This window comes from Lygodium microphyllum, chromosome 7 (genome assembly GCF_053477565.2).
Source record: "Lygodium microphyllum isolate KBCC chromosome 7, Lygodium_microphyllum_v1.1.10, whole genome shotgun sequence".
Classification (NCBI taxonomy): domain Eukaryota; kingdom Viridiplantae; phylum Streptophyta; class Polypodiopsida; order Schizaeales; family Lygodiaceae; genus Lygodium; species Lygodium microphyllum.
In genome coordinates, this window is record NC_141141.1 from 69,453,251 (window position 1) to 69,479,257 (window position 26,007).

The following is a 26,007-nucleotide window of genomic DNA, read 5'->3' on the forward strand; positions in this document are numbered from 1 at the left end:
TCTCTCTCTCTCTCTAAAAAATAAATCAAACTTTTCACAAATGTCTTTTTCTCCCCCTTTTAAAATCAAACGTTCCTCTCTCTCTCTCTCTCTCTCTCTCTCCCATCTCATTTAGTTAGAGTAAACTTTTTAATTTAAAAATTTTCTTTTTTTATTTTCTCTTTTAATTAAATTTTTAAATAGATTAAATATTTTTAAAGGCTTTTTAAAATTTAACTTTTTTAATGTACTTTGGAGAGAGAGAGGGAGAAAAAGAAGAAGAAGAAGAAGAAAAAGAAGAGAGAGAATGTAAACACAAAGAATTATAAAAGGCAAGAGAGAGAAAGAGAACAAAAAAGAGGAGAGAGATAAGCAAAGAGAAGGAATGAACGAGAGAGAGAGAGAGAGAGAGAGAGAGAGAATCAATGATGAAAGATGAGAGAAAAAAAAAGAAAGAAAATTAAAAAAATAGGGAGAGAGGGAAGAGAAGAAAAGAGGAGACAAAGAGAAGAGGAAAAGAAAAAAGAGGGGAGAGAGAAAGAGAAGAAGAAAAGAAGAAAGAGGAGAGAGAGAGAGAGGAAAAAAGAGGAGAGAGAAAAATATAAGAGAGGGAGAGAGAAAAAGAAGCAGAAGAAGAAGAAGAAAAGAGGGGAGAGAGATAAGAAGAAAAGGAGAGAGAGAGAGAGATTTGGGGGCAAGTAAAAAATAGAGAGAGAAATAACAAAGAGAGAAGAAAAAGTAGGAGAGAGAAAATAAAAAAAAGGAGGAGGAGAGATATGGGAAAGAGGGAAGAGAAAGCCAAAGAAAAAAGAGGAGAGAGAGAGAGAGAAAAAGAGGAGAGAGAAAAGTAAAAAAGTAGGGAGAGAGGGGAGAGAGAGAGAAGAAGAAATGAAAAAAGAGGAGAAAGAGGGAGAAAAAAGATGAAAGAGAGGGAGGGAGAAAAAATACGAGAGAGAGAGGAGGCAAAAGAAATGAGAGAGAGAGAGAGAGAGAGAGAGAGAGAGAGAGAGAGAGAGAGAGAGAGAGAGAGAGAGAGAGAGAGAGAGAGAGGAAGGAGAAGAAAAAAAGAGGGGAGAGAGAATATGAAAAGAAAAATGAGGAGAGAGAAAAAGAGGGAGAAAAAATATGGGAGAGGAAGAGAGAGAGAGAGAGCAGTGCAACTTCGCTTGCTGTTTCTTAGCCGCGGCCTAGCGTTTTATGCATGTCGAATGTTAACATGTAATTGTTCCAAAAGAAGACAAGTTTGAGAAAAGAAACCATAAATTAAAGGCATAGTTTGTGTGTATAGGCCCTTTAGAAATGATAACGTAGCCTGATCTACCCAGACTTTTGTATATGGGAACGTTCACCACCTAGGCCAAAAACCAAAAACAAAGAAAGTATGCATAATGCCATAACAGAAAACATAAAAGGATGTCCACAACGAATCTCTCGATGGCGGGAGCGTAGGCTGTACATTCCCCTCACCTCCCCTCACCTCCCCTCCCCCCTTTCTCTCTCTCCGCAGGGACGAGGCAGCTAAAACGATCATCGGCCTATAGGCATTCACAGTGTCTAAGAGATCCCTTTCGAGCATATTGCGACTATACAAGCAGCGTGCATGCCCGGAATACCGCCGCCTTTGTGTTCAGAGCACACACAACCATGCCTTTCGCTGCCCGTCTTGCAGCCCGCGCGTCCTCACACCAGCCTTGCACAGATGAGGAAAAGCGAGAAGTTGGCAATGCATGGAGTCTCTGAGGCAGGTCAATACCTTGACAGGTTGGTTATTACAGAGAATGCCGGCAATGGAGATGCTCTATGCTGAATGCAGATAAGATTATGGCGGGCCTCAATATTTCAGAGGCGTTCGCCTTTGCCGGCGACGATTGCCCTGACTTGGTGATAACAGGGCGACAGAAGTCGCCAGACGATGAAAGGGAGGATGATGTTACGCTGCTCAGTATTGAGCAGCTCACACAGAGAATCACTTCCTATAAGACGACGATCGGGAAGGTGGGAAAAAACTTGAAAGATAATGGTATCAAACTCAAGTTGCGCCTTGAGAAGCATGAACATGAACTCCAGAGGAAACTCGACTTACAGAGAGAAGCACTGCGATCCAAGGAGGTAGACCGTGTTTTGCTTTTTGTTTTCCTGTTATTCTGATTGCACAGGGTTTCTTGTCTTTCTGACCGATTCTTGAACTCTGTAGCTAAAAGTAACCTTTCCCAAGCAAAAACAAATGTAGAAGCATGTGGAACTATATGCAGGCGTTTTTATGTACGGGCCAGAATTAGATACATGTAATAACGTGGAAGTAGGAAACACATACATCCACTCGGTCATAAGCAAACAATACATTTAGTACCCAGGGTAAACCTATTAGCAAGCTACCTTATTGGCTTTGAGAAGCTAACCCAAAAGGATATGCAAGAGCTAGAGCAGGAACTACTTAGCACAAGGATTTGAATGACCAACTTTGTTGTGTTGGGCTTTGTGAATTAAGGATTCAAGACATGAAGAGGATTTCCCTACTAAGAATTCCTCAAAAGAGTGTTCCAAAGACCATTTCTGAACTAGAGCTGTGCATTTTGACTTCTTAGTAGTACCTTTTGGGTTAACCATGCTCCACCAACATTAATGATGCTATGGACAATATCCTTATATGGTTTCTATGAAAATATGTTATCGTTTCCTATTTAATCTATAGTGAAGTGAAAAGAAACAGCTACCTAGAACACTTGAGGTAGGTAAATTTTAAGGAACATTTCTTATATGCCAAGGAATTGAATTGTCACTTGTTAACAAAAAGGAATTTTATTATGTAGGTTATGCAGTAATTGTAGAACAATGTTACATAGAGATGCATTTCTTATAGGTAGCAAATGTACATACTTGGGAATTTTCTTTTTCCAGGCTCTTTCCTCTCTTTCCCGCGCACCCAATTGGTTTTCTTTTGTTGGGATTTTTGAAAAAGTATTTTTTGGGCCTTTACTTTTGGAACTCATACATGATATAGCTATCTCTTGGACCACCTTTTAGCCTCTTCCATCTCCCTTGAAGAGTATAGCTAATCTTTGTCTAGATCCCTGAGAGAGTCTCTACAGTGGAGATGTCCTAGAGATTTATAGCATGACTACACCTCGTAGTCTAGATGAACTCCTATCTTCGATAGTGTCCCCATACCCGAATTCCATTGTGTTTGGACTTTGCGAGTAGTTTGGAGTGGGAATTTGAAATATCCACTTAGGATCCAACATGCACATGAGACATAATACAAGTATCAAATACGTCTCCCAACCTTAGAGCCAAATGGGCTTACCCTTGAGTGTGGGAGCTAGCAACAAACTGGGTCAGACCACATCTCAAGAGTTGGCATCCCATACCACCAACCCACACATTCCAGTGTACAGATGCATTGGTCTGCGTGCCAAAAGTCAAAGAGTGGTGATCACACAATGATATGCACAGTAGGGCCTTGAGTCCTATTAACAGGACTTGAGTATCCTAACCTTGAAGTACCTTTAGTCATTCACACCAAGTTACCTCATGACCATTGTGACCAACGCTACTAATATCTGTTTGAATGTTCAAGGATGTAATGTCCTTGGATATCTGGATGGGGGCTAGCAACAAACCGGATTACAATCACGTCCCAAGAGCTAGTCTCTTGTACCACTAGCACACACTGATCCTAATGTATAGATGCGTCGGTCTACAGGCCAAGAGTCTGAGTGGTGATTATAAAATGATGTGCACAATAGGGTTTTGAGTCCTCTAAATAGGACTTGGCTTCCTTAGGCTTGAAGTGCCTCTACATTTGCTCTAAATCACTTCATGACCACTACAATAAATACTAGTAGTGCTCATTCAAATGTCCAAGGATATAGGATCTAACATAAATATTGGCCAATGATGAGAAAATAGTGGCTCCTCTAAAAGTCCTCATATACACAAGTTGGGCCTTTGTCTATGACCCTAGCTAATGTAGAAAGCACACGGTATATCGGATAGAATGTGAGCAAAGGGGTAGAGAATACACAACAAATATGAGAAAAATAGAAATTGCTTTAATTTCAAACAAATTGATACAAAGATAACTCTGTGTATTTGCATGCTTCCATTGTGAGCTGTAGATGGTGATCCAGACATATGATAGGTGAAGATCTTAAGGCTAGTGAGAAGGACTTTGACTGGGTGAAAGATAGATTGATGATAGCTTTGGAGGGATCTTTCTTTTATAGCTCAGGAAGGTAGTCCAGTCGGCTTGTTTGACCATCTTATGAACCTTTCCTAATCGGCTAGGAAATATTATAGGGAATATTTTCTCTAATGTTGGGGCCGGGGACATTGCATTGGAATCCTATCAAGGGGGCTGCTCTTGCTACCCCTGGATCCCAAAATAAAAGTTCCTGATAACTCCCACACCCTGTAACTCAATGCATTGTGCCTTGAAGTTGCTATTAGCATAAGTACTCTATCTAACCTAAAAGCTAGATCCTCAAAGGTCACCTTTTTACCATCCGATCACATAGACCTCATCTGACATACAAGTCAGGACTCAACCAATGTTCGTACTTACACATGGCTTCTCCTTATAATGGGGGCCTTACAACTTGGAGCACCATGGATCATTGGTGACACCTTATGAGTAACTAGGGTGGGGCATTGAGCATAGCTAACAGCCCCTCTCAATGCCCACTTGCAAGGTGAACTATATCTTCCGCCCAACGTTGAGTCTTTGAAGGTAAACTCGAAGTAGATCTTTCGTAAGAGCTTTGGTGAAGATATCAACTCCATTCTCCTTTGTTGGACAGTAGATAAACTCTACTCTTCCATCCTCGATCAAGTCACACATATAGTGATATTGGATCTCAATGTGTTTGGTTCATGTATGAAAAACTGGATTTTTGGCAATGGAGATGTAACTCTGATTGTCACATCTTAGCATTGTTGGATCTTCATCTTGTACTCCCATATGCCCCTTAACCATACTACCTCTCATGCAGCAAAACAAGTTGCCTTGTACTTTGTTTTGGTAAAAGACAATGCCACAATTGGTTTTTCCTTACTGATCCAAGGGAATATTCTTGAACCTGAAGAGAAACAATATCCAGAAATTGATTTCTTGGAATCATTGTCACCTACCCAATGTGAGTCATAGTTTTCTACAATAGCACTTTTGGAATTGTATGTGATACCATAGTTGAGTTTTCTTCAAGTATTTGAGCACTTGCATTCTAGCTTTCCAATGACTTTCTCGTGGTTTGTTTGAGAACTTGCTCAAAATACCAACATCAGAATTGATATCTGGCTTGGTGTTGCACAAGTAGATGAGGTTGCAAACCAACCTCCTGTACCTCTCAATGTGTACTAGTGTGTTTGTGTCTTCAATGGATAACTTCACATTGATCTCTATAGATGTAGCTATCTTCTCACAGTTAGTCATGCCAAATGCTTTTAAGATCTTCCATGCATATTTCTTTTAAGAGATGAAGATTTCGCCAAACTTAAATTCCCAAATAATAGTGCAACAAGTCCAAGTCTGTAATTTCAAATTTAAAGCTCAAAGCCGTTCAAGTTTGATGGATCGTATCTTTATAGTCACATGTAATAAGAAGGTCGTTCACATCTAGGACAATCACTACAAACTTTTTACCATTCTTGTAAATATAAAAGTTAGCATCTGAGGCACATCTTTTGAAATTCAAGCCTAAAAAGAAATTATCTATCTATTGGTACCATGCTCTAGGGGCTTGTTTCAGCCTATACAATACCTTCTTTAGCTTATAATCTTTGTTCTTAGAATGGGGGCCTCAAACCTTGGTGGTTGAGCCACGAACACCTTCTCCTTGAGGTTACCATTCAAGAATGTTGATTTAACATCCATTTGGCAAACTTGTCACTTTTTTATGAGCGGCCATTGTAAGTGTTGTATGAATAGTGGTCATTTTAGTAGTTGAAGCAAATGATTCTTGAAAATCAAATCCTTCAATCAGTGAAAATCCCTATGTAGCTAATTTGGCTTTCTACTTTTCTAAGTTGCCATTAGCCTTGTACTTTACCTTCCAGACCCACTTGGTGCTAATATTCTTCCGCTTTTGTGGTGGATCCACTAGCTCCCAAGTATCATTTTTCATTATGCTGTCATACTCAGCTTACATAGTTGCTCTCCATGCTAGAACGGCAAATGCTTCTTCTAAGTTTGTTGGCTCTTTTACTTTTCTCATAATCTTAGACATTAAGGCATTGACTATGTGAGTAGAAGCCTTTTTTTGCTTCTCTATTCTCAGAGACCTCCTTGGTCCACTTGTCTTTTCCTTAATTGTCGTAGGCATAGGATTATTGTGATCATAGAGTTGCTTCATCCATCGTGGCAATGGCTTTTTTAGTGGCGTGATTGCAGATTGATGAACTTGTTCCTCATCATCCGAAGATGATGCTTTCTCTTTCTTAAGGGTAGGAAGCTTGGACTACTTGTTTGTTGGATGATAAAGTGGAAGAACTTATAGCCTCCTCCTCCATAGTATGTAGCCGCTCCTTGAACATAATATTACGACTCGCTATGATATTCTTTGCCTCTTGGTTATACAATGTGTAAGTCTTTTGCTCATCACTATAACCCAAGAAGATACATTTTGTGCTTTTTGGGTTTGACTTGTTTCTCTTATCCTTTGGAACATGTGCATAACTTTCGCATCCAAAAGTTCTAAAATGTGAGACAGATGGTTTCTTACCAGAATAGGCTTCATGAGGAGTTTTGCTTTTAAGAGCCTTTATGTAACTGCGATTGAGAATGTAGACTGTAGTATTAATAGCTTTTGCCCAATACTAGTTAGGCAATCCCTTGCCCTTAAGCATGCACCTTGCCATTTATACAATGGTGTGATTTCGGTGTTCAACAATGCCATTTGCCAAGGTGTGTGAGGCGTCGTCAATTGACTCTTAATCCCTTTGCTCTTGCCAAAGTCTTCAAACTCCTTTGAGTTTAACTCACCATCAAACTCCTTTGAGTTTAACTCACCACCACTATTTGTTCTAAACTTCTTTACACGTTGCCTTGTTACATTCTCAACAAGTTGTAGTCAATTTTTTAAACTTGCCAAAAGCTTGAGTCGTATTATGAAGGAACTACACCCATATCTTCTTGTTGTAGTCGTCGACAATCAACATAAAGTAAGACGATCCTCCCAAGGCTTGTGTAGGCTGCACTAACTCTAGAGGAGCCTTTACTCTATTCTTGCTTTCTTGTGGAAATGTCTTTTTTTGTTGCTTGCCTAAACTTTTCATGCCAAAGTTTACTTGTGCCCACACCAACGGTAGCTGTGAGAGCACTTAGCTCATATAAGTCGTTCATTTTTTCTCCTTTGTTGACAACTTTGCTAGCACTGTTGATAAGTTTTACACTTGTCTTGGTGAACGTCACCTCACGGCCAATATTAGTTACAGAAGCAATTAATAGTAGCAAAATTCTCTTAATCTTTGGAACATACAACACATTTGAAAGATTTTCGAGTTTGCCATTTACAACAACAAAGAAAATAGTACCCGTGCCATCAGTAGGGCATTTTGCATCATTCCCAACCGTCATAGTGATGGATTCTTGCAAAAGCTTAATAGAAATATATAGACCTTTCTTGTTGGTCATGTGACAGGAGGTGCCACTATCCGATGCCCAAAAGTGATTTATCTGCACTAACTATTGCCTGCGGAAATTGTTGATGTGGCAGCCTTTATAGTGGCAAATCGCTAATGCATAGTGTGAATACATCTAAACTGATCAAAAGAAGAAATGCATGCTCTAGAATGAGTTGCCTTCTTCGTCAAAACACATGACAGACATGCTAGAGCTCCTAATATCAGTATTTGACTCAAACTGAGGCTTATAGGCAGGAGATGATAGTACATGATAAACATGACTGCTAACACCCCCTCTCAGATCTTGGTTATGGCTGAAGGTTGAAAAAGATATGGATTCGAGGGGAACATGAAGAGTGCCAATGTTGATGAAGTTTGTTGATGTAGACCACTAATGAAGAAGCTCTTCACAATCCTGGAAATCCCCCTCTAACACCCTAGGGGCCAAGGAATCCACAGTTGTATCATCGAGATTGTACCCCTCTAAAAGGAACAAGGGCACAAGGGAACCAACGGAGGAGGTGGGGGATGGGAAGGAACCTATGGAATAGATAAGGCATAAATAAGAACGGGTATAACAATAGACAATTGCCTCGGAGGACCTTGCATAAGAGAAGGGGAACGGAGCTTGTATAGCCCACTTTCCTATCAACCTGTTGCTAAAATAGCTCTTGTAGAAGAATACTCAATAGGCTATGTAGAAGAATACTCGATAAACATAGGCTACTTGGTGAAGACAACTTGAGTACCAAGTCTAGTTAGGCCATAAATAGAGAGGAGGGGAAAGCCCAAATGGATGCACCTGTTAGCAATCATGTTTGTCATGCCTTGTCATCTCCTGCCTGTGAGCCTCAGTCTGAGTCAGACGAGGACATTAGGAGCTCTGACATGTCTGTCATGTGTTATGATGGGGGAGGCTAGTCACTCTCGACTGGCTATCTTAGGTTGTGTATTTCTTTTTGGCCTCTTTTAGTGGGCAGCCACTGGCTGCCCGGCCACTTTTTGGTCACTGTTGTGGGGCGCCCATTTTAGGGCATTTTTAGGGTTTGCGCCCATTTTAGGGTTAGGGTTAGGGTTAGGGTTTGTCCGTTGCCTATTTATAGGCAGCCCCCCTCCCCACTTGGCCAGTTGTCTTCTTGCAGATTCCGACACTCCTTCTCCCCCGTGGTGGTGCTGCCATCATCATCAGCCTGATCTGGTGCCCTCACTGACGCTGTGGGCTGCGTGCAGGGACTGATCAGTCCATTTCAGTGTATTCAGCATTCATTTCAGTCAGTGCAGATTTCTCTTCCTTATTTTCTGCTTTCTCTCTCTCTCTCTCCCTCCGTGTTCGTATTCCCTCTTCCGCAGCGCACTCACATGGTATCAGAGCCGAAGGAGAGTACACGGAGCTGAGTTTTACGCGGGAGAACACCCACAACTTTGCGTTTGCTGGTCAAGAGGTCTCCAACAGCTGAGGCGTCACCTTCTGCACCATCTTCTTGATCAAGGCGGCCTGTTTTGGTGTCACATCTTTGCGTTTGCTGCTGGCGTCATCCCGAACAGCCAAGGCGGCCCTTCCAGGAGGTCCCAAATATTTGCGTTTGCTGCTGGCGCCTTCTCCAGTGGCTGCCACGTCATCACCAACCTCTTCTTGCTTGCGTTTTCAGCCTGGGTGGCCCTCCTCCAGTTGGGCGACACTCCTCCCACCTGCGCCTTGCTGTTCTGGCTGTTGTTCCATCTTCAGGCGGCTCTTTTCCTGCTGGTGACCTATTCCCAGGCTGCGTTTTGAGGCAGGAGGCTGTTTTTCTGTGGTGATTGCATCGTTAGCACTTGCGTTTGACATCATCCTTGCGTTCTGTGCAAGGTGGCCAGCTCAGGAGCTTCTGGTGTTTGTGTTTCGGCACCGGCAACCTTCTCTTGTTGTGTTTTGGTGTTTGCAGATATCGAAGATGTCTTCTCATCAGTTTACGGGCTTTGATGACTCAGATGACGAGCTTTTGTCTCGACACTCATCTGAACGGAGGCGTGATTTCTATCACGAGGACCGTCGTCCGGAGTCTATTCCTCTTTCCCGTGCCCCTTCTATTCATATATCTCGGCGAGCCCCTTCCAGTGGGCCGAAGATGCAGCCTTTGGTACCCCCTGTACAGGTACTCGTACTTCCTCAGCTGCCCAAAGAGGACCGGTTGGATGGCTCCAACTTTTCTCTATGGTCTTGCAAGGTGGAGTGTATCTTGGACTCCTTCGATCTTTGGGAGCTTGTTTCTGTTCCTATTCCCCGGCCTAAGATGGATCCCGCAGATGGGACTTCTATGGATCGTGCAGCCTTATGGGATCGGCTCAATTCTAGAGCCAGATCTTTCCTCTTTCTGAGTTTGCAGGATTCTGTCCTTGTTCATGTTTACAGGTTGAAGACTGCAGCAGACGTGTGGAGAAAGCTCGCGTCTCTCTATCAACAGAAGACGTTTGCCCACCGGATATCTCTCGAAAAGAAGTTGCGGATGCTCGCTATTGATGATAGTCCTTCCATGAAGGACCACATCAACAGATTACAGGATATGAGGGATGAGCTTGCATCCCTCGGTCGGACGATATCTTCTGAAGACATGGCTATGATTCTTTTGACTCAGCTGCCATCGCCTCGGTTTGATGTCTTCTACACCAGCCTTCTTACATCGAGGACCCGTGAGAAGCTTCTATGGGAGGAGCTATCCCCGCTTGTCTTGGAGCATGACGAGTGACTCAGAGAGGTCAATGCTAGTGGATCCGACTCCACTAGAGCCTTTGTTGCAGGTTCGGGAGGACAGAAGAAGAAGAAGAAGTCAAAGGATAAGGACAGTTCTTCAGGCTCTGACTCAGATTCAGAGAGACCGAAGTGCCCACACTGTGGGAAAGGGACACATCCCGAGGAGAAATGCTGGAAGAAGTACCCTCACCTTCGTCCGGGAGCGACGGGTGGATCTACATCGGAGCCTTCTTCTACCTCTACACCAGCTGTTACCCATGAGTCAGTGTTCCTTCATATCCATGCTTTGGAGGAGGATCCTTCTTCCGTGGCTGCAGTGTCTTCTGCGCCGCCTTGGTTAGTGGATAGTGGTGCTTCGAGTCATATGACTCCCCAAGGTGATTTGTTACAGGATCTCCATCCATCCGAGGGTTCAGTCACTATTGGTGACATTTTATCGGTGCCTATTAGTGGTGTTGGCACATTGCCTTTGTTTACCGACCGACCTTCGAGCTCCTTTTCCCAAGCCCTCCATGTTCCGGATTTGGGCCTTCCCCTCCTCTCAGTTTATGGCCTTACGAGGCTTGGCACACGAGTGATCTTCACCGAGCATGCCGTTGTTATTGAGGATTCTTTTACAGGAGCTGTCTTATCTACAGGTTGGCAGGAGAGCAGGCTTTACAGGCTCCATTCCCCTTCTTTGATGCAGGGTCCTCCGAGGCAGTCTATTGCTACACCCGTTTCCGCTTGTGCACCTTCTATTCCACAGGTTCCTTCCCATCCCCCACCTTCTCCTCCGGTGGTTCCCTCGTACCCCCCATCCCTTTCAGAGGGGGACGATCTCGGTGATGCGGCTGTGGATTCCCTGGCCCCTAGTATTTTAGAGGGGGATTCCCAGGATCGTGAGGAGCTCCTTCAGCAGCAGTCTACATCGACGGACTTCATCGACCTTGGCATTCCTCTTGCCACCCCAGGATCCGTTTCTCCCTTGGCCTTCTGCCACATCCAGGATTTGAGAGGGGGTGTTAGCAGTCATGTTTGTCATGCCTTGTCATCTCCTGCCTGTGAGTCTCAGTCTGAGTCAGACGAGGACATTAGGAGCTCTGACATGTCTGTCATGTGTTATGATGGGGGAGGCTAGTCACTCTCGATTGGCTATCTTAGGTTGTGTATTTCTTTTTGGCCTCTTTTAGTGGGCAGCCACTGGCTGCCCGGCCACTTTTTGGTCACTGTTGTGGGGCGCCCATTTTAGGGCATTTTTAGGGTTTGCGTCCATTTTAGGGTTTGCGCCCATTTTAGGGTTAGGGTTAGGGTTTGTCCGTTGCCTATTTATAGGCAGCCCCCCTCCCCACTTGGTCAGTTGTCTTCTTGCAGATTCCGACACTCCTTCTCCCCCGTGGTGGTGCTGCCATCATCATCAGCCTGATCTGGTGCCCTCACTGACGCTGTGGGCTGCGTGCAGGGACTGATCAGTCCATTTCAGTGTATTCAGCATTCATTTCAGTCAGTGCAGATTTCTCTTCCTTATTTTCTGCTTTCTCTCTCTCTCTCTCCCTCCGTGTTCGTATTCCCTCTTCCGCAGCGCACTCTCACAGCACCAACAACAATAGGAGCATTAAAGAGTGTGATCTTCAAGAGAAAGTGCATCAGCAGCAGTTGTCAGCTTTCCAAGGTTAAGAATATGCAATCTCCATCACCAAACTGGTCTCCAATGGCTGGGAAATGGCCCCAAAAGTTGGCAGCAACAGTCCAACACCTCTTTCCAACAGCTCCAAAATGAAAAAACGAGATTTCCCTCTCCCTTCAGCCCTATTTAGCCTTTCCTCCACTTGCATGGGAAAGTTTTGCCAAGTGGCAGCTTTCTTAATCCATTTTCAGCAATTTCCAGCCATTTAATTAATTTTCAAAATTAATTAATTCTGTAAATTAAATCAGCCCTTAATCCATGCCCAGAAAATTGACCTTGCCCATTCAAAAATTAATTGGCTAGGCCATTTGCAACCCAAAGTGGTCCCATGCATTAATTGACCCTTGAACGAGCATTAATCCATTAATTAATGCCTAGTCCCTAGTGTCACCATTGACACTTAATGGCCAATTAATGGTCCTAGGGGCAAACTGACACCAAAATTCACCTAGAATCTAACAAGTGTAACTTGTTACAACTTTTGCCTTTAACACCTATCTTTTTCACAGGGTCCTTGGGTCTTCAACTGTAAAAAAGGTAGCTTGCACCTCACATGTGCATCTTTTAATTTCACATTTGATTAATCCTTTAATCAAATGTCAATTAAATATAAGCAAAGCATCAAATTTTCACGTCCTCGTGACAAATGAGTTGTTCCTCCGTCAAAACACATGGCAAACATGTTAGAGCTCCTAATGTCCCCGTATGACTTAGAGTGATGCTCATGGGTAGGAGATGATAGTGCATGACAAATATGACTATAAATAGGGCCATCATCGTTGTATCAATAAGCTTCGGTGTTGAATCCTCAATCACCTCCAAATGGAGAAAGGCAGTTGATGGAGGGGTAGCCACCACCAGAGTCCTTCGTAGATTTCTCCTTCTTGGTGTCCTTGTCCTTGTCGGGACAATCCCTCTTCCATTGACTTGTCGTGCCACAAATGTGACAAGTAGACTCCTTGGCTTATCTTGCTTGGTCTTCTCGGCCTTTTTCTTCTTCTTCTTGTTCTTTCCCTTCTGTTAAGAAGATTGACCTGTCAACGCCTCTGTTTTGGGAGTGTTTTGTCTTTTGAGTTGTTTCTCTTGATCCAAGACTATCGGAACCAACTCCTCCCACTTAAGGGTATTTGTTTGGTGTGAAACAATCAAAGCGGAGTATAATCCATTAAATTGGGGCGGTAACTGCGAGAAGAGTTATTGCCATGTCCTCAGAGGTAATTGCCTTCCTTGCGTTCTGGACTTACATCTGCAATTGCTGAGGCTTATTGACATGCTTATGTATAGAAACGGAGTTGGATGGGTTCAATGTCTATATCTGTACCTTTAGAGAGAGGGTTCAATGTTTGTATCTATACCTTTAGAGACACCTGCTTCATCACGGTTATCCGATTGTATAATTGATCCAATTCTAGCCATACCTTTGAGCAATGGTTAAATGCTCCATGTGGGTTATGATGGTGGGAGTGCAAGAGAGAAATAGGAATGATAAGATGTAGGCATTTAGTTTGTCCCAATGTGCTTGTACTTGGCTTGGATGCATCATGGGCTGTAGGACAGTCTAGGGCTTTGGTCACAAGCTCTGCCAAATCATAGGACTCCAAGGTGGCAAGTATCATTACCTACGAGGTGTGGTAATTCTCTTGTCGAGCTTCCCATCCCGAGGAAGAGCTAGTAACATGGGAACCTTACGGTCCATGATAGACTGAAACTCCATGTTGAGCTCAGAAGACATTGTCACTTGAATAACGTGCATAAAAACAAGGGCAGCCCCCTTTGACTTTGAAAGTGCAACTTGCTAGGGCTTCCTCTGCTCATCTCAAACCTATTTCGACCATTAGAGGCAATGAAAACGCAAAATCTGCACCAAAAGACTGAAAACACAGCCTTTTCTCCTTCATGAATAGCAAAAACATGTAGAAAGTCAGTAATTTTACTCCTTTCTTGTGCTTCACTGCTCATCTCAGCCTTGTGTTGATGTGTAGCCTTGCCACTTGCCCTCGAATGGTGAAAACACAAACTTTTGTTACATTGAAATCTTGCCTTCAAGTTTGTTGATGATCAATCAGCCTTTCAATGCTGCTTTGATACCATGAGACTTGAGTGCAGTGAATGCGGAAGTGTATGATTAGATTGAAAGAATATGAACACAAAGGGAAAGGGATAGAAAGAGGGAGTAGAACACAGAAATTTGTAATGAGTGAATGCTGAAATGAAGGAAGCAGATATGTGCAAGGGGTTGTCGAGTGTATGTTTGCTGAGGATCTCTCTCCACTTGCAAAACTCAAGTGGGAATGGCTGGGGCAAGCCAGCCAATATACAGGTAGAAGTAAAAGAATAAAATATGTAGGTTGATGGGCCAAAAATTGGCCGATTGCATAAAAAAACCAGCCGCCATAATTAAATAACAAAAAATAATGCTGCTCAAAATTTGCAGCATGATAGGTGGCATTGCCCAATTGTTGTACACTTGGTCAACTACTCGGAACTTTTGGAAATGAGCTGGGGACTAAATGGAATTGTTCCACTTGACATGAAATGCCTAAATATACCTGAGAGTAATAATTGTACAACAGCACATTGCTTGTGCCCTTCTAGGTGATGATTGAATCTCTAACACTTAGGCCCAAAATTGGAAGTGGGAGAAATTGCAAGCATAACTCACCTTGGATTGTGCTGAAAGGTCCCACCCCAAAGCAACCAAGGTATTAGTCAATGGGTGCACAATGCTTGCCCAAGAATCTACCAAGACTACCAAGGTGATAGCTATCTTTTCTTAAGAGTCCAAATGGCCACCTTAGAGTTTGTAGAGATCCTTGGATAGTTTTAGGTGTGGAGGGGTTTGCAACGATTCGATGACGTGACATTTCATAAGTGAAGTCATACTCAAGGTGTCCTAAGTGAAAGTGCCAAAGATGCTTCTCATCCGTAGGATTCCTAGCGGCAGCTAGATAACGAATATGGAATTCGGAGCCTTTAGTAGTAGTCTATGTAAACAAAGAAGAGGGGAGAGAGGCGAAGCAACCAAGAGTATACACACACAATGGAAACTTGAGCACATAGAGAAGTAGGGTTGAAATCTTCTTCTTCTTCTTCTACACCAAAAAAAGACTTAGTCTACAACATGAGAAGAGACATATACGAAAGTCCTAAAACATATGTACATGCATTTACTAAGTGTGAACCTATTAAGGATAGATGAGGTGGTAGAATGGACATGCCATAACTGAGAGCGGACTACGTTGGTATAGTCTAATTGTGGAATCACTAGCATATCCTTTGTTGGTTATCTAATGTGACAATGAGCGAAGTGGCAAAGTGAGTAAAGTCTTGCCACTTCATGAAGGCATGTAGTAGATACACTATCATGTTGAGCTCGACATCTCAATACTTTCCCTCAAGCTTAGTATGAGCTCATGAACTCCAAGGCCTTGGTAAAAATATATATAGTTTGATCCTTTGTTCCGACGACATAAATCAAGTTAATATCACTTGCTAGAACTTACTTTTGAATAAAATGGTAATGGGTTTCTATGTGCTTTGGTTGCGCATGATACACTGGGTTTTTGGCCATTTGGATGCTACTAAGGTTATTATAGTAGATGATAACCTTATTGTCCACATGCAGCCTTAGATCACCAAGTAGCTTGCATAGCCAAGCTACCTCACATGTTGGAATTGTAACACCCTTATACTCTACCTCAGTACTAAACAATGCAAGTATAGATTGTTTCTTGTTGCTCCATAGTGATAATAAATTAGATAAGGTTGCTCACAATCTTTCTATGTGTAGTGACATCTTCAATCAAGTCCCTAACATTCTCATTGCCTTTTCTTGACATGTGTGATGCACTTGGTGGAGTGACTTGTGACCATAGTCTACCACTCCAAGGTCTATTAATAGAGCTTGACTAGGAGACTCCTATGGCGTGCTCAATGTTTGTGATTGTTGACCTGGTTTTTGCATAGTTACACTCTGATTCACGTCAACCTCAATTGTATCCTTTATAGTCACACTCTCATTCACATAAGCCTCAATTGTATCTTGTATATTACTATACTAATTGCTCATTTCATCAAAGTGAACATTCTTGCTAACTCTCAACTCACGCTTAATAGTAATGGGGTGATAGTACATGTATCCCTTTTGCTCAAGAGAATATCTCACAAAGACACATTTTTTCGTTTTGGAATTCAATCTATTGCGCAACTCATCAAGAATGTGCATATTCTCATCTAAATACTTTCAGATCAAAATATGTATCCTTTTCTTCAAGTGTCATATCATATAGCTATGGGTGTTTTGTTCATAATGTATATAACAATAGCAATTGCTTTAGTCCAATAGAATGAGGTAAGTTTCTTTTAAATATCAATGCACGAGCGTTGTCATACCATGTACAACAACTATGGATATTTTGTTTATAACATATATAGTAATAGCAACTACTTCAGTCCAATAGTTATGAGCCAAGTTTCTGTGAAACATCAATATACGAGCCATCTCTGTAAGATGCATGTTTTTTTGCTCAACAACCCAATTTTATTTTATAATATATCTACATGTAGAGTATTACTATATGCCATTTTTTTGCAAAAAATTAGAAAACTCCTTGGAGAAGTATTCTTATCTTCCATTTGACCTTAGACCTTTTATATGTAACCTTATCTCTTTCTCAGCCAAAGCTTTACAAGTTTTAAAGTGAGTGAGTACCTCATTTTGTTGACATATAAAATAAATCCATACCTTTTGAGTATGATCATTGATGAAGGAGACATAATACTTGCAACCACTAATAGTTGCAGTCTTTGCAATACCATTGACCAAGAGAAACCAGGTTCTTAGTTATGCTTGGTAAATGTATCATATCAACCATATGTTTTGTTTTACCGTCTTGCATACTCAAAGGAACATTTTCAATGTGAGTAACGGGATGATTTGTATCATTCCCCGTCTCCACATAGCTTGGAGACTTTGGACCGGCTAAACCACTCTCCGTGTGATGTCATGCGATTAGAGGCACTTGGGTCTACACATCATACATCATTCTTAGACGAACCATGGATAGTCATAGTATTCATGAACTATTACATAACAAATGGCTATTCACTTCTGTCATCATTGTTTCTAGTAGTAGAAGCATGGTTACCTTAATGCCTTTTTCCATATCTAATTTCAGTCTTCTTTTTGAAGCTATTCTTAGAAATGTGGTCTTTTGTACCATAATGTTAGCATTCCTTGTTATTACTAGAATTTTACTATCTGTTAGAACATGCAACTTTCTCTTCGACTCTCCCTTCCTTGGGACTATCCTCTTTTATTTTGTTGTGCATAATAACGTTGACCACATTGACTACCTTGACCTTGGCCACGACCTCTATCTCTGCTAGTAAAGTAAAATACTTGTTTAGATTTGTTTTTGCTTTGAGAAAAAGAGGAATCTAATAGGGATGATATTCATACATGACTTGAAGCTCTACTCTTGATCTTTAATGCATAATCAATGATGGACAGATTCCCTCTAGCTTGATTTAACTTTGATTTAAGTTGCAACTTTTTGGTCTTTGTGTTTACTTCAAATAGCTTTGCCAGATTCTTCTATGCAATAGCGAGGGTTTTAGATTCTTGCAAATAGCCCATCATGCTATCTTTGACACTCATAGGCAACCAATACATTACTTTACTTTGTGTCTACTCCCAATTTGTCTTAGCCTTTACATATGTGTCAGTTGTTGTATTTTCATCTCTACACTCTCTTTACATTTGTTTCTCTCTCTATTTTGAATTGTTTTGCTTGTGTCTCTCAATCAATTCTTCTGTTGCTCAAATCTAATAAAGTCTGAAGTTGATTTGCTACTGTTCCCGTAAATCCAACATGGGCAAAGACTCGCCAAATGCTCGATTCAAAGGAGTCGGATTCCACACTTGGCAAACCCGCATCAAGCTCATTCTGATGAAGAAGGGTCTCTGGGCCATCACAAATGGCAAAGAGAAGAAACCGCGGGACGCGGACCTTGCAACTACTTGGCAAAAGAATGATGACAGAGCCCAGGCCATTATCAAATTGGAGCTGGACGACAGTTATATCCATCATGTGGATAACTGTGAGACCTCACAGGATACATGGAAAAGACTTGACACCCTGTTCGGTGCACAATCTAAATCATCAAAGTATGGTCTCCTAATTGAATTCTTCAGGCTTGAAATGAAGTCCAGCACATCACTTGCCACACATCTTAATTACATGGAAGGACTCCTAACCCAACTTGCAGGAATCAACATTAAAATGGATGAAGATGTTTGCATCGGTGTTCTACTTAAGAGCTTGCCTCCTGAATATAATAACGTATCAACAACTTTAATCAACATGCCAAATCCTGAACTTGTTGATATCCAAGCATCACTGTTAGAAGAAGAAAAGAAGCTAAAAACTAAGGAAGAACCAAGTACCTCTAGAGATGAGCATGCATTATATGTTGGCAACAGGTACAAAGGCAAGAAAGATCAGCTCTTTTGTGACTTCTGCAAAAGGACCGGACACACCGAGAAGTTCTGCCACGCAAGAAAGAGATCCCAAAAGGCCTATCTAGTCGCAGTCAAAGAAGAAGAAGAAAATGAAGCAAAGGAAGAAGAAGATGAAGATCACCAGGATCGGAAGGACAAGACTCATCAGTCCTTGTACTCTCATAATTCTGATAGATTGTTTTAATAGCCTTGTATTTTCCTTACCCTAATGCTTCCGGCCATAAGCTTTGTAAACTCCTTATGTAACTTGGCATTACAGTCCCTGTACACTTTGTGAGGCCCCTGTTACAGCCTCTGGATGTCCACCATGTTTATGGTACCCACACTTAGCTTTTTCTGCAACAGCCTCTGGTGTTTTGCCATGTCTGTGGTATACCCACACTTTGCAGGTGGTTCTCATTACAGCCTCTACACACTTTGTGCCTTTCCTAGTTGTGATTGAGGAGGGGTGTTGAGAATCAGCAATCACACTCAAACAGCCTCTTTGTATGGAATCTCAGGGTCAAGGACATGCAGGCTAACTTATCCCATATGCACAATGGTGCCTACTGCAGTTTCCTACTTTCCTATAAAGCATTGTACTTGCTTCCTTTCTTAATGCAATGATAGTACTCTTTTCATTTCAGTAAAGTGCCAATGTCATTGTCCACATACACAAGATTGTGTTTATGAGTCCAAGTCTCAATCTTGGAACCTAATTCACTTGTGTAACAAACAGTGTCCATTCCATCATGAGTCTACACTTCTCCTTCCATCCTCCATAGCTTCCGGTTATGTCATGCTCTAGATCCCTCATTTCTAACATGCACCATGATGGAGCATCGACAAACATCTCAGTTTCTGTGGGCCGAGGCAGTGGCTACGGTAGTCCACGTCCTAAATCGATCCCCCACTTCGGCCGTTGACAGGATGATACCTTTTGAGGCTTACTTTGGGACTAAGCTTGATGTCTCTTATTTCGGAATCTTTGGGTGTGATGCCTATGTGCACCAGGAGTTTACTAATACCAACACTTCTCAAGAGAATGGCATTTTGGAGCGGAAGAACAGAAGTGTGATCGAGATGGCATGCACCATGATGGAGCACTGACAAACATCTCAGTTTCTGTGGGCCGAGGCAGTGGCTACGGTAGTCCACATCCTAAATCGATCCCCCACTTCGGCCGTTGACAGGATGATACCTTTTGAGGCTTACTTTGGGACTAAGTCTGATGTCTCTTATTTCGGAATCTTTGGGTGTGATGTCTATGTGCACATCCCAAAGACGTAGCGTGACAAATTTGAGGCGGCTTTTCGACAAGTATTTGTTGGCTACAACTCCCAATCCCAAGGTTATCGCTTGTATGATCCCGTGAAGCGGGATGTCTACACGAGCTGAGATGTGCGGTTCGTAGAAGTTCTGGCCACAGAAGGGGGTGAGGAACACCTCGTACTTGGAGATCTAAGGGAGAGTTCGACTCCCAAGATAGTTTTTTTGGAGCCAGAGCCCTCTTGATGGAGATTCTTCTTCAGAATCTGAGTCTTCTCTTCCATCGGCCATCCTAGTAGAGATCCTGCTGGTGGATGTTCTAGAGTCTTCAGTAGATGGAGAGTGTCAAGGAGAGATTCGACCTCCTCCTCGTTGGGCCCATGACACACTTCGAGATTTAGGGATTGAGGGGGTCCTTGAGAAGTGGGAACCGCAGGATGGACCGCGGAGGTCACGGAGGCACCAGGCATATTCTACGGAGCTTGTTTGCTCTAACTACTGTTTGATGTCTCGTGTTATGCAAGATAGAGAACCTATATCAGTGAAGGAGGCTTTACAGTCTGATCATTGGCGGAAGGCGATGGAAGCCGAGTTAGAGGCTATTGAGCGGAATGACACTTGGTTCATTGTGTCTCGTCCCCCTCATAAGAAGGTGATTGGTGTCAAATGGGTCTTCAAGACCAAGTACCATAGTGACGGCTCTTTGGACAAGCACAAGACTTGCCTTGTTGCTAAAGGTTTCGCACAGCACCAAGGTGTTGACTTCCATGATACTTTTGCCCCTACATCTCACATGGTGACTATTCGTGCTGTTCTTGCCTTGGTTGGTCATAGGAGATGGCCTGTTTTTTAGTTGGGTGTGAAGTTGGCCTTCTTGAATGGTGATTTGAAGCAGAAGATCTATGTAGAGCAACCTCTTGGCTTTGGTTCCTTAGATGGGTAGGTTTATAGGTTGAAGAAGACTTTGTATGGCTTGAAGCAGGCTTCGCGCGCTTGGAACGAGAAGATTGATTCGTTTCTCCAGGCCAAGTTGGGATATTGACGCTCTAGGGCCAATCTGCAGCTTTATGTGCACACTTCCGAGGGTGGTTGTGTGTTGTTTGTTTTGTATGTTGATGACTTGATTGTTGCAGGTGACCATACCCTGAAGGTCGACGAGACGAAGATAGCCCCACATCAGAAGTTCGAGATGACGGATTTAGGACTTCTCCATTTCTTTTTGGGCCACGAGATTTATCAATCTCAAAGGGGGATTTTCATCTCTCAGCAGAGATATGTATAGGAGCTCTTGGTGACTTTTGAGATGTCGTTCCATTTCTACTCCTATGGATCCGAACTGGAAGGCCACTTCACATGCAGATTCTCCTTTGGGGATGCTACCTGCTACTGTTAGCTGATTGGATCATTGATTTGGCTTCTCAACACACGGGTTGATCTATGTTTTGCTGTAGGTCTTTTGGTTGGGTTCATGAGTGCCCCTTGGTAGGTGCATTGGCAGGTTTCTCAGAGGATACTTCTGTTTTTGAGGGGGACCTCCGACCTCGGGATTTCCTATCCAACAAGTATAGGTGCTTCTAATCTTGTTCTTGAAGCTTGGAGTGATTTAGATTGGGCTGGTGATGTGGATCAAAGGCGATTTACTACAGGTTATTGTTTTACCTTGGGTGCTATCTCTTGGAGTAGCAAGAAGCAGCCCACGTTAGCCCTATCTTCGACCGAGGTAGAGTATCGGGCTGCACCTTCTACCACATGTGAGACTGTGTGGCTTTGGCGGTTGTTGGAGTAGCTTGGCTGCCCCCAGACTCGTCCTACTATTTTGTCGTGCGACAATGAGAGTTGTATTGCCTTGTCACGGAATCCCGTATTCCATGCCCGGATGAAGCACATAGAGATCTAGTATCACTTTATCAGGGAGAAGCTTCTGGATGCGACCATTGATGTGAAGTACTATAAGACTGAAGACAATCTTGCAGATTTGTTTATGGAGGCACTTCCCCAAGCTTTACTTCATCGACATTCTAGGTCCCTCCGTCTGCTGCCTTGTCCACGATCTGAGAGGGGGTGTTGAGAGTCATCTCCTGCCATGTCAGCAGTGCCACATGGCAGTAGTCAGACTGTCCGACTGCAGTCGGCTACATTAAATGCATCTGACCTGGTCATTATGGGTCATTTTTGAGGTATTCTTTTCAGCCTTTATAAGGCTGAGTTTCCAGCAGACTTCCACACTTGTATCTGACAGATTTCAGCCTGCTGCTGATGGAGACTGCACTCGGGGCAGATAGAGATCGAGGTCCTCGAGGTGGAGACATACGCAGATATTTTCTCTGCACCCGTGTATAATTCTGTATCCTTATACAGCATTCTTCACTACAGATTTTCTGCGTTTCAGTCTCTTTCTCTCTCTCTCTCTTCTCTCTCTGTTCACTCTTTGTCACGGTCATTTGCTTCCGCATTGCTTCACTTTGATAGAAATGTTTGATACAAGTAGACTTTGCTTCTAGTATAATCTCACATAAGGGGGTCTTTTGGTGGTTAGGCCAAAGGGAGGGAGTCCATGGTCATGGAGTGCTTTTCAGGAGTTGGTTTGTGGCGGGCATTGAGATTCAACTATTTCTACGCTCTTTGTTCAGGGATTGGTAGGATCACCATTGACCTCAACGTATTTCGGGGCATCTTGGTGGTGGCTTGTCACCTATTGCTTGGGTATCCATAGTCCTATTTGATTTTCATTGTTGTGTACTGCAATGAGTCCTTAATCATTGCATAAAGACACCTTGGTGGAGGCTTGATTACCCACTGCTTGGGTATCCATGTTCCTATTTGATTGTCATTGTTGTATGTATTGTGATGAGTCCTTAATCATTGTATATTTTCTTGTACTGATCACCCATGATTTGAGAGAGGGTGTTGGTAGAGTATATATCCTTTGTGATAGTTTATAGTTAGACTGCAATTTTGTTTTGTGTTAGGCGCATTTAGTGCCAGTCAACCTGTATTTTAGACTGCATTCCATGCTGGTTGACCATTCTTTTACCTATTTATAGGCTGCTCCATTCCTCCACTATTATACATGATCATACTTAGCCATTCAACATGTTTTGCTTCTTGGTGGAGAGAGGGAGACTGCAGCACTCTGCCTCACAGCACGTGCCATTGTACTCTCTCTTGACCTTGGTGTGTGGATTCCATTTCAAGAGTCTATTCTCTTTGAGTTCATTTGTGTTCTTGCTGTTCTTTCCAAAGGGGATCAAAGATCATTACCATAGAGACCCCTGAAGTAGTAATGATCCTATTAGAGACCAAGGTCTCTCGGGTTTGCCTTTGTAGCATCTTAAAGATGTCCTCAGAGGATAGGAGTTGTTGGGTGATTGGGAAAGCCTCACCATGATAGGGAAGAGAAAACACTGTTCCTAGTCCTTTGGGGGTTAGTGGGATAAGAGGATCTCCGACAAGAGGTTCATGTTTGCTGTAAGAGGACAAGAAGACATTACAAAGTGCGGGATCTTTTGGAACCAGTGGCAATCAGCGGGCCACAAAATTTGATAGGCTGGCCTTACAAATAAGGTCCAACTCTAGCAACTAGGAGTAGTCCTTGGAACAACCATGTCCACCATTGCTCATAGCCCATGTGAATGGACGTTTCAAAGTGGTGGATTAAAGGTATTATCCCAAACATCTCAAGTGACATCCTTGTGGGGAGGCATTCGGAGGCCCAAGGCAGAGGAGGAAGAGGTGAAGGAGAGCATGGAAGAGGTGGAGGAGGAGGAGAAGAGCGAGGAGGAGGTGGACAGGCACGAGGAGGATGAGGAGAAACAACATGAGGATTTTAGGAAAAATGAAACATGGGCTGTAAAAGCACTGCATATTTTTTATAATGTAAAAGAAGCCCTGATTTTATTTTTGCTTCACAACCCCGTTTTGCGAAATGGAATGGAACGTTTTATTTGCTTTGGGGTTTTGCATTTCTCTCGGACAAAACACATTTTTGTATAATATGATGTCAATGAACTTGATCTTGTGTAAGTTTGATAATCTGATAGATCATAAGTGGTGATGGTCAACATAAACAAATCAGACTCTTTGGGTCTTAACTATGTGGTTGTGGCCTCATCATGCTTCAGGAGTTTTCACAACTTGAAAGGAGGAGGTGTGCGCATGGTGCTTTATAGGGCTGGCCTTTCATGCAAAGGCAGCCGTTGGAGGTGAGGAACTGTGAAGTGCTGTTCAAGAAAAGTTCACTTTCAACAAGTGTTGCCATGACCAGAAATGTTCTCTGTGATAGTTGCATGTGTCATGGCAATTTTTGTTTCTGTTCGAAGCTTGAGGTCTCCCTCTAGTATGTAGGTTGTTGATTGCAAGTTGTCCATCTCTCTTCAGAGTGGTGTGGAGACAACGACGAGATAGTTGTTGCAACCATGGTGAGCTAGGTATCACTCAGCTGGGTACCCTTTCTGTTTTTTTAGCCTTGGGCATGGATATTGAGAGCATAGTGCTCTGTGGCAGCTCCACAGGAAGCTGGCTGAAGGTTTGTATTTGGACAGGAGCATTTTAGCTGAGTATGGAGCATGAGGACTTTCTTTCTTTCTTTCTTTTGTCCTTGTGCATACCTCAGGATATCCATGTGATATGCCAGCTCAAGGCCTTTGCCCTGTATTCTCCCCTTGGACACACAGCTATATACTTTGTTTAGGGGCTATTCATTCTCATGTGTGTTTGTCCACACACTTGTCATCATTCACAGATGTGCAAGGGAGTGAATGAGGGTCTTTATTATTGTATGAAGCTGAATGTGATTGGAAAATGTGAAGTTTCAATTCCGACATCTTGCAACTATCAGATATGAATGATCTCGGCTGTATGTATGAGTAGCATTCAACAAAAATTTACCATAATCTGCACTGCCATGAATAAGTGTGCAGTTCTTGACACTTTTATCTTGTGAAATGTGTTGAAATTTTGAAGATGGTTTTCAGAAAATGTTTCATGCTTGAAATGTCAGGATGGTGGTGCATAGTAATGCATCCTTTTATGGTGTGTCTATGGTGTAATAGTGATGCATCTAAAGGGATATCTTTACATCTTCTCTCCTGCAACATAATTTAATTTGTACTTCACAAAATGTGAGTACAATTACTAATGCTAATGCTAAAAGAAAAGTGGAAGTGGAATTATTTCTCCCTATGTATTGTGAAATGCACATCCATGAAATGTGATTTCTGTGAAATGCTTTTCAAATTCTTTTCAAGCTAAGTCGGAAATTAAACCAAGCCTCCCTACACTGAAATCCAACTTTTACATTTAAAGTTTGATATGTACACCTAAAATAAAGTACTTGTGGTTTTATTGGAAAAGAATGTACAAAATGAGAAGCATCTCATTCACCCTTCCTTGAAGACCTCTGTTCTCAGATTTGAGAGGACGGAACTAATGTAAATGAAGTGATATATGGACCAGGTGTTTACTAGTTTGATCAACATCACACATGGATCTGCATTTTGATTCTTTCTCCATTCTCAACATGCACAATCTGTGACAAGTTTGTTTTAAACTCTCTGCTGGGGCTTTAGACATAGAATGCCTGCTGGATTGCCTAAACCCTTGCTAACTGATTTCATTTGGCAGTCTTATAGCTAGATTTCTGTCTTTGTCTTATGGACTTCATGCTGTGATGTGTGGTGTGACATCTATGTAATTTTAAGATTCCATTCGTTCTAGACAGCCTGTTTATTCTGCCTTCCTGGCTGCCAAGTCGAGGAGAGGGATGCTGGGGGTTACATGAAATGGTGGTTTTGTTTTGGGGGGGTGGTTTTGAGAGAGTTGGCTAGACAGAGGGGAGGGGTGAGGAGCAGGTGGAGAGAGGGAGACAATTTTAAGGCTTGACCAAAAAGGAGGACAAGTTTTGCTGACAAGCCACATGCTTGTTTTGTTCCATTGGTCTCTTAATACGCAAGCTTCAATGGATTTGGTTTGATTTTTTGGATCTTACCATACTGGATTCCTTTCATGCATATGTCAATTTGCTATATGTTTTTGTGTTCCCTCAAGGTTTGAAACATGTCCAATATTGTTCTTGGGCTTTTTGCTCCATGGCACTATATACTTTGTCAAGGCACAAGAACATACTAACATGAATGTAGGATTGTAATTTCATTTATTTTTGTTTAACATACAACCTGCATGGCTATACTTAAATCTGTTGATTCGACCACTCTGGTAATGATAATGTTGAAGTTGCATTGCTCA

The 26,007-nt window shown here is 42.5% G+C and overlaps 1 protein-coding gene across 3 annotated transcripts in view; it reads left to right on the forward strand.

The window, feature by feature from the left end:
- The first annotated feature begins 1,382 nt into the window (after positions 1-1,382).
- Positions 1,383-26,007, forward strand: part of LOC148033563 (putative ubiquitin-like-specific protease 2A) — a 59,700-nt gene continuing 35,075 nt past the window's right edge. For 2 of the 3 annotated variants that reach the window (XR_015691325.1, XM_087681506.1), the window contains exon 1: positions 1,383-2,088. Coding sequence is in view for 1 of the 3 variants with exons in the window: in XM_087681506.1 (XP_087537632.1) it covers positions 1,780-2,088 (309 nt within the window). In the remaining 2 variants the exon portion in view is untranslated. The remainder of the gene's footprint in view (positions 2,089-26,007) is intronic. The other variant, XM_087681507.1, reaches the window with a different exon arrangement.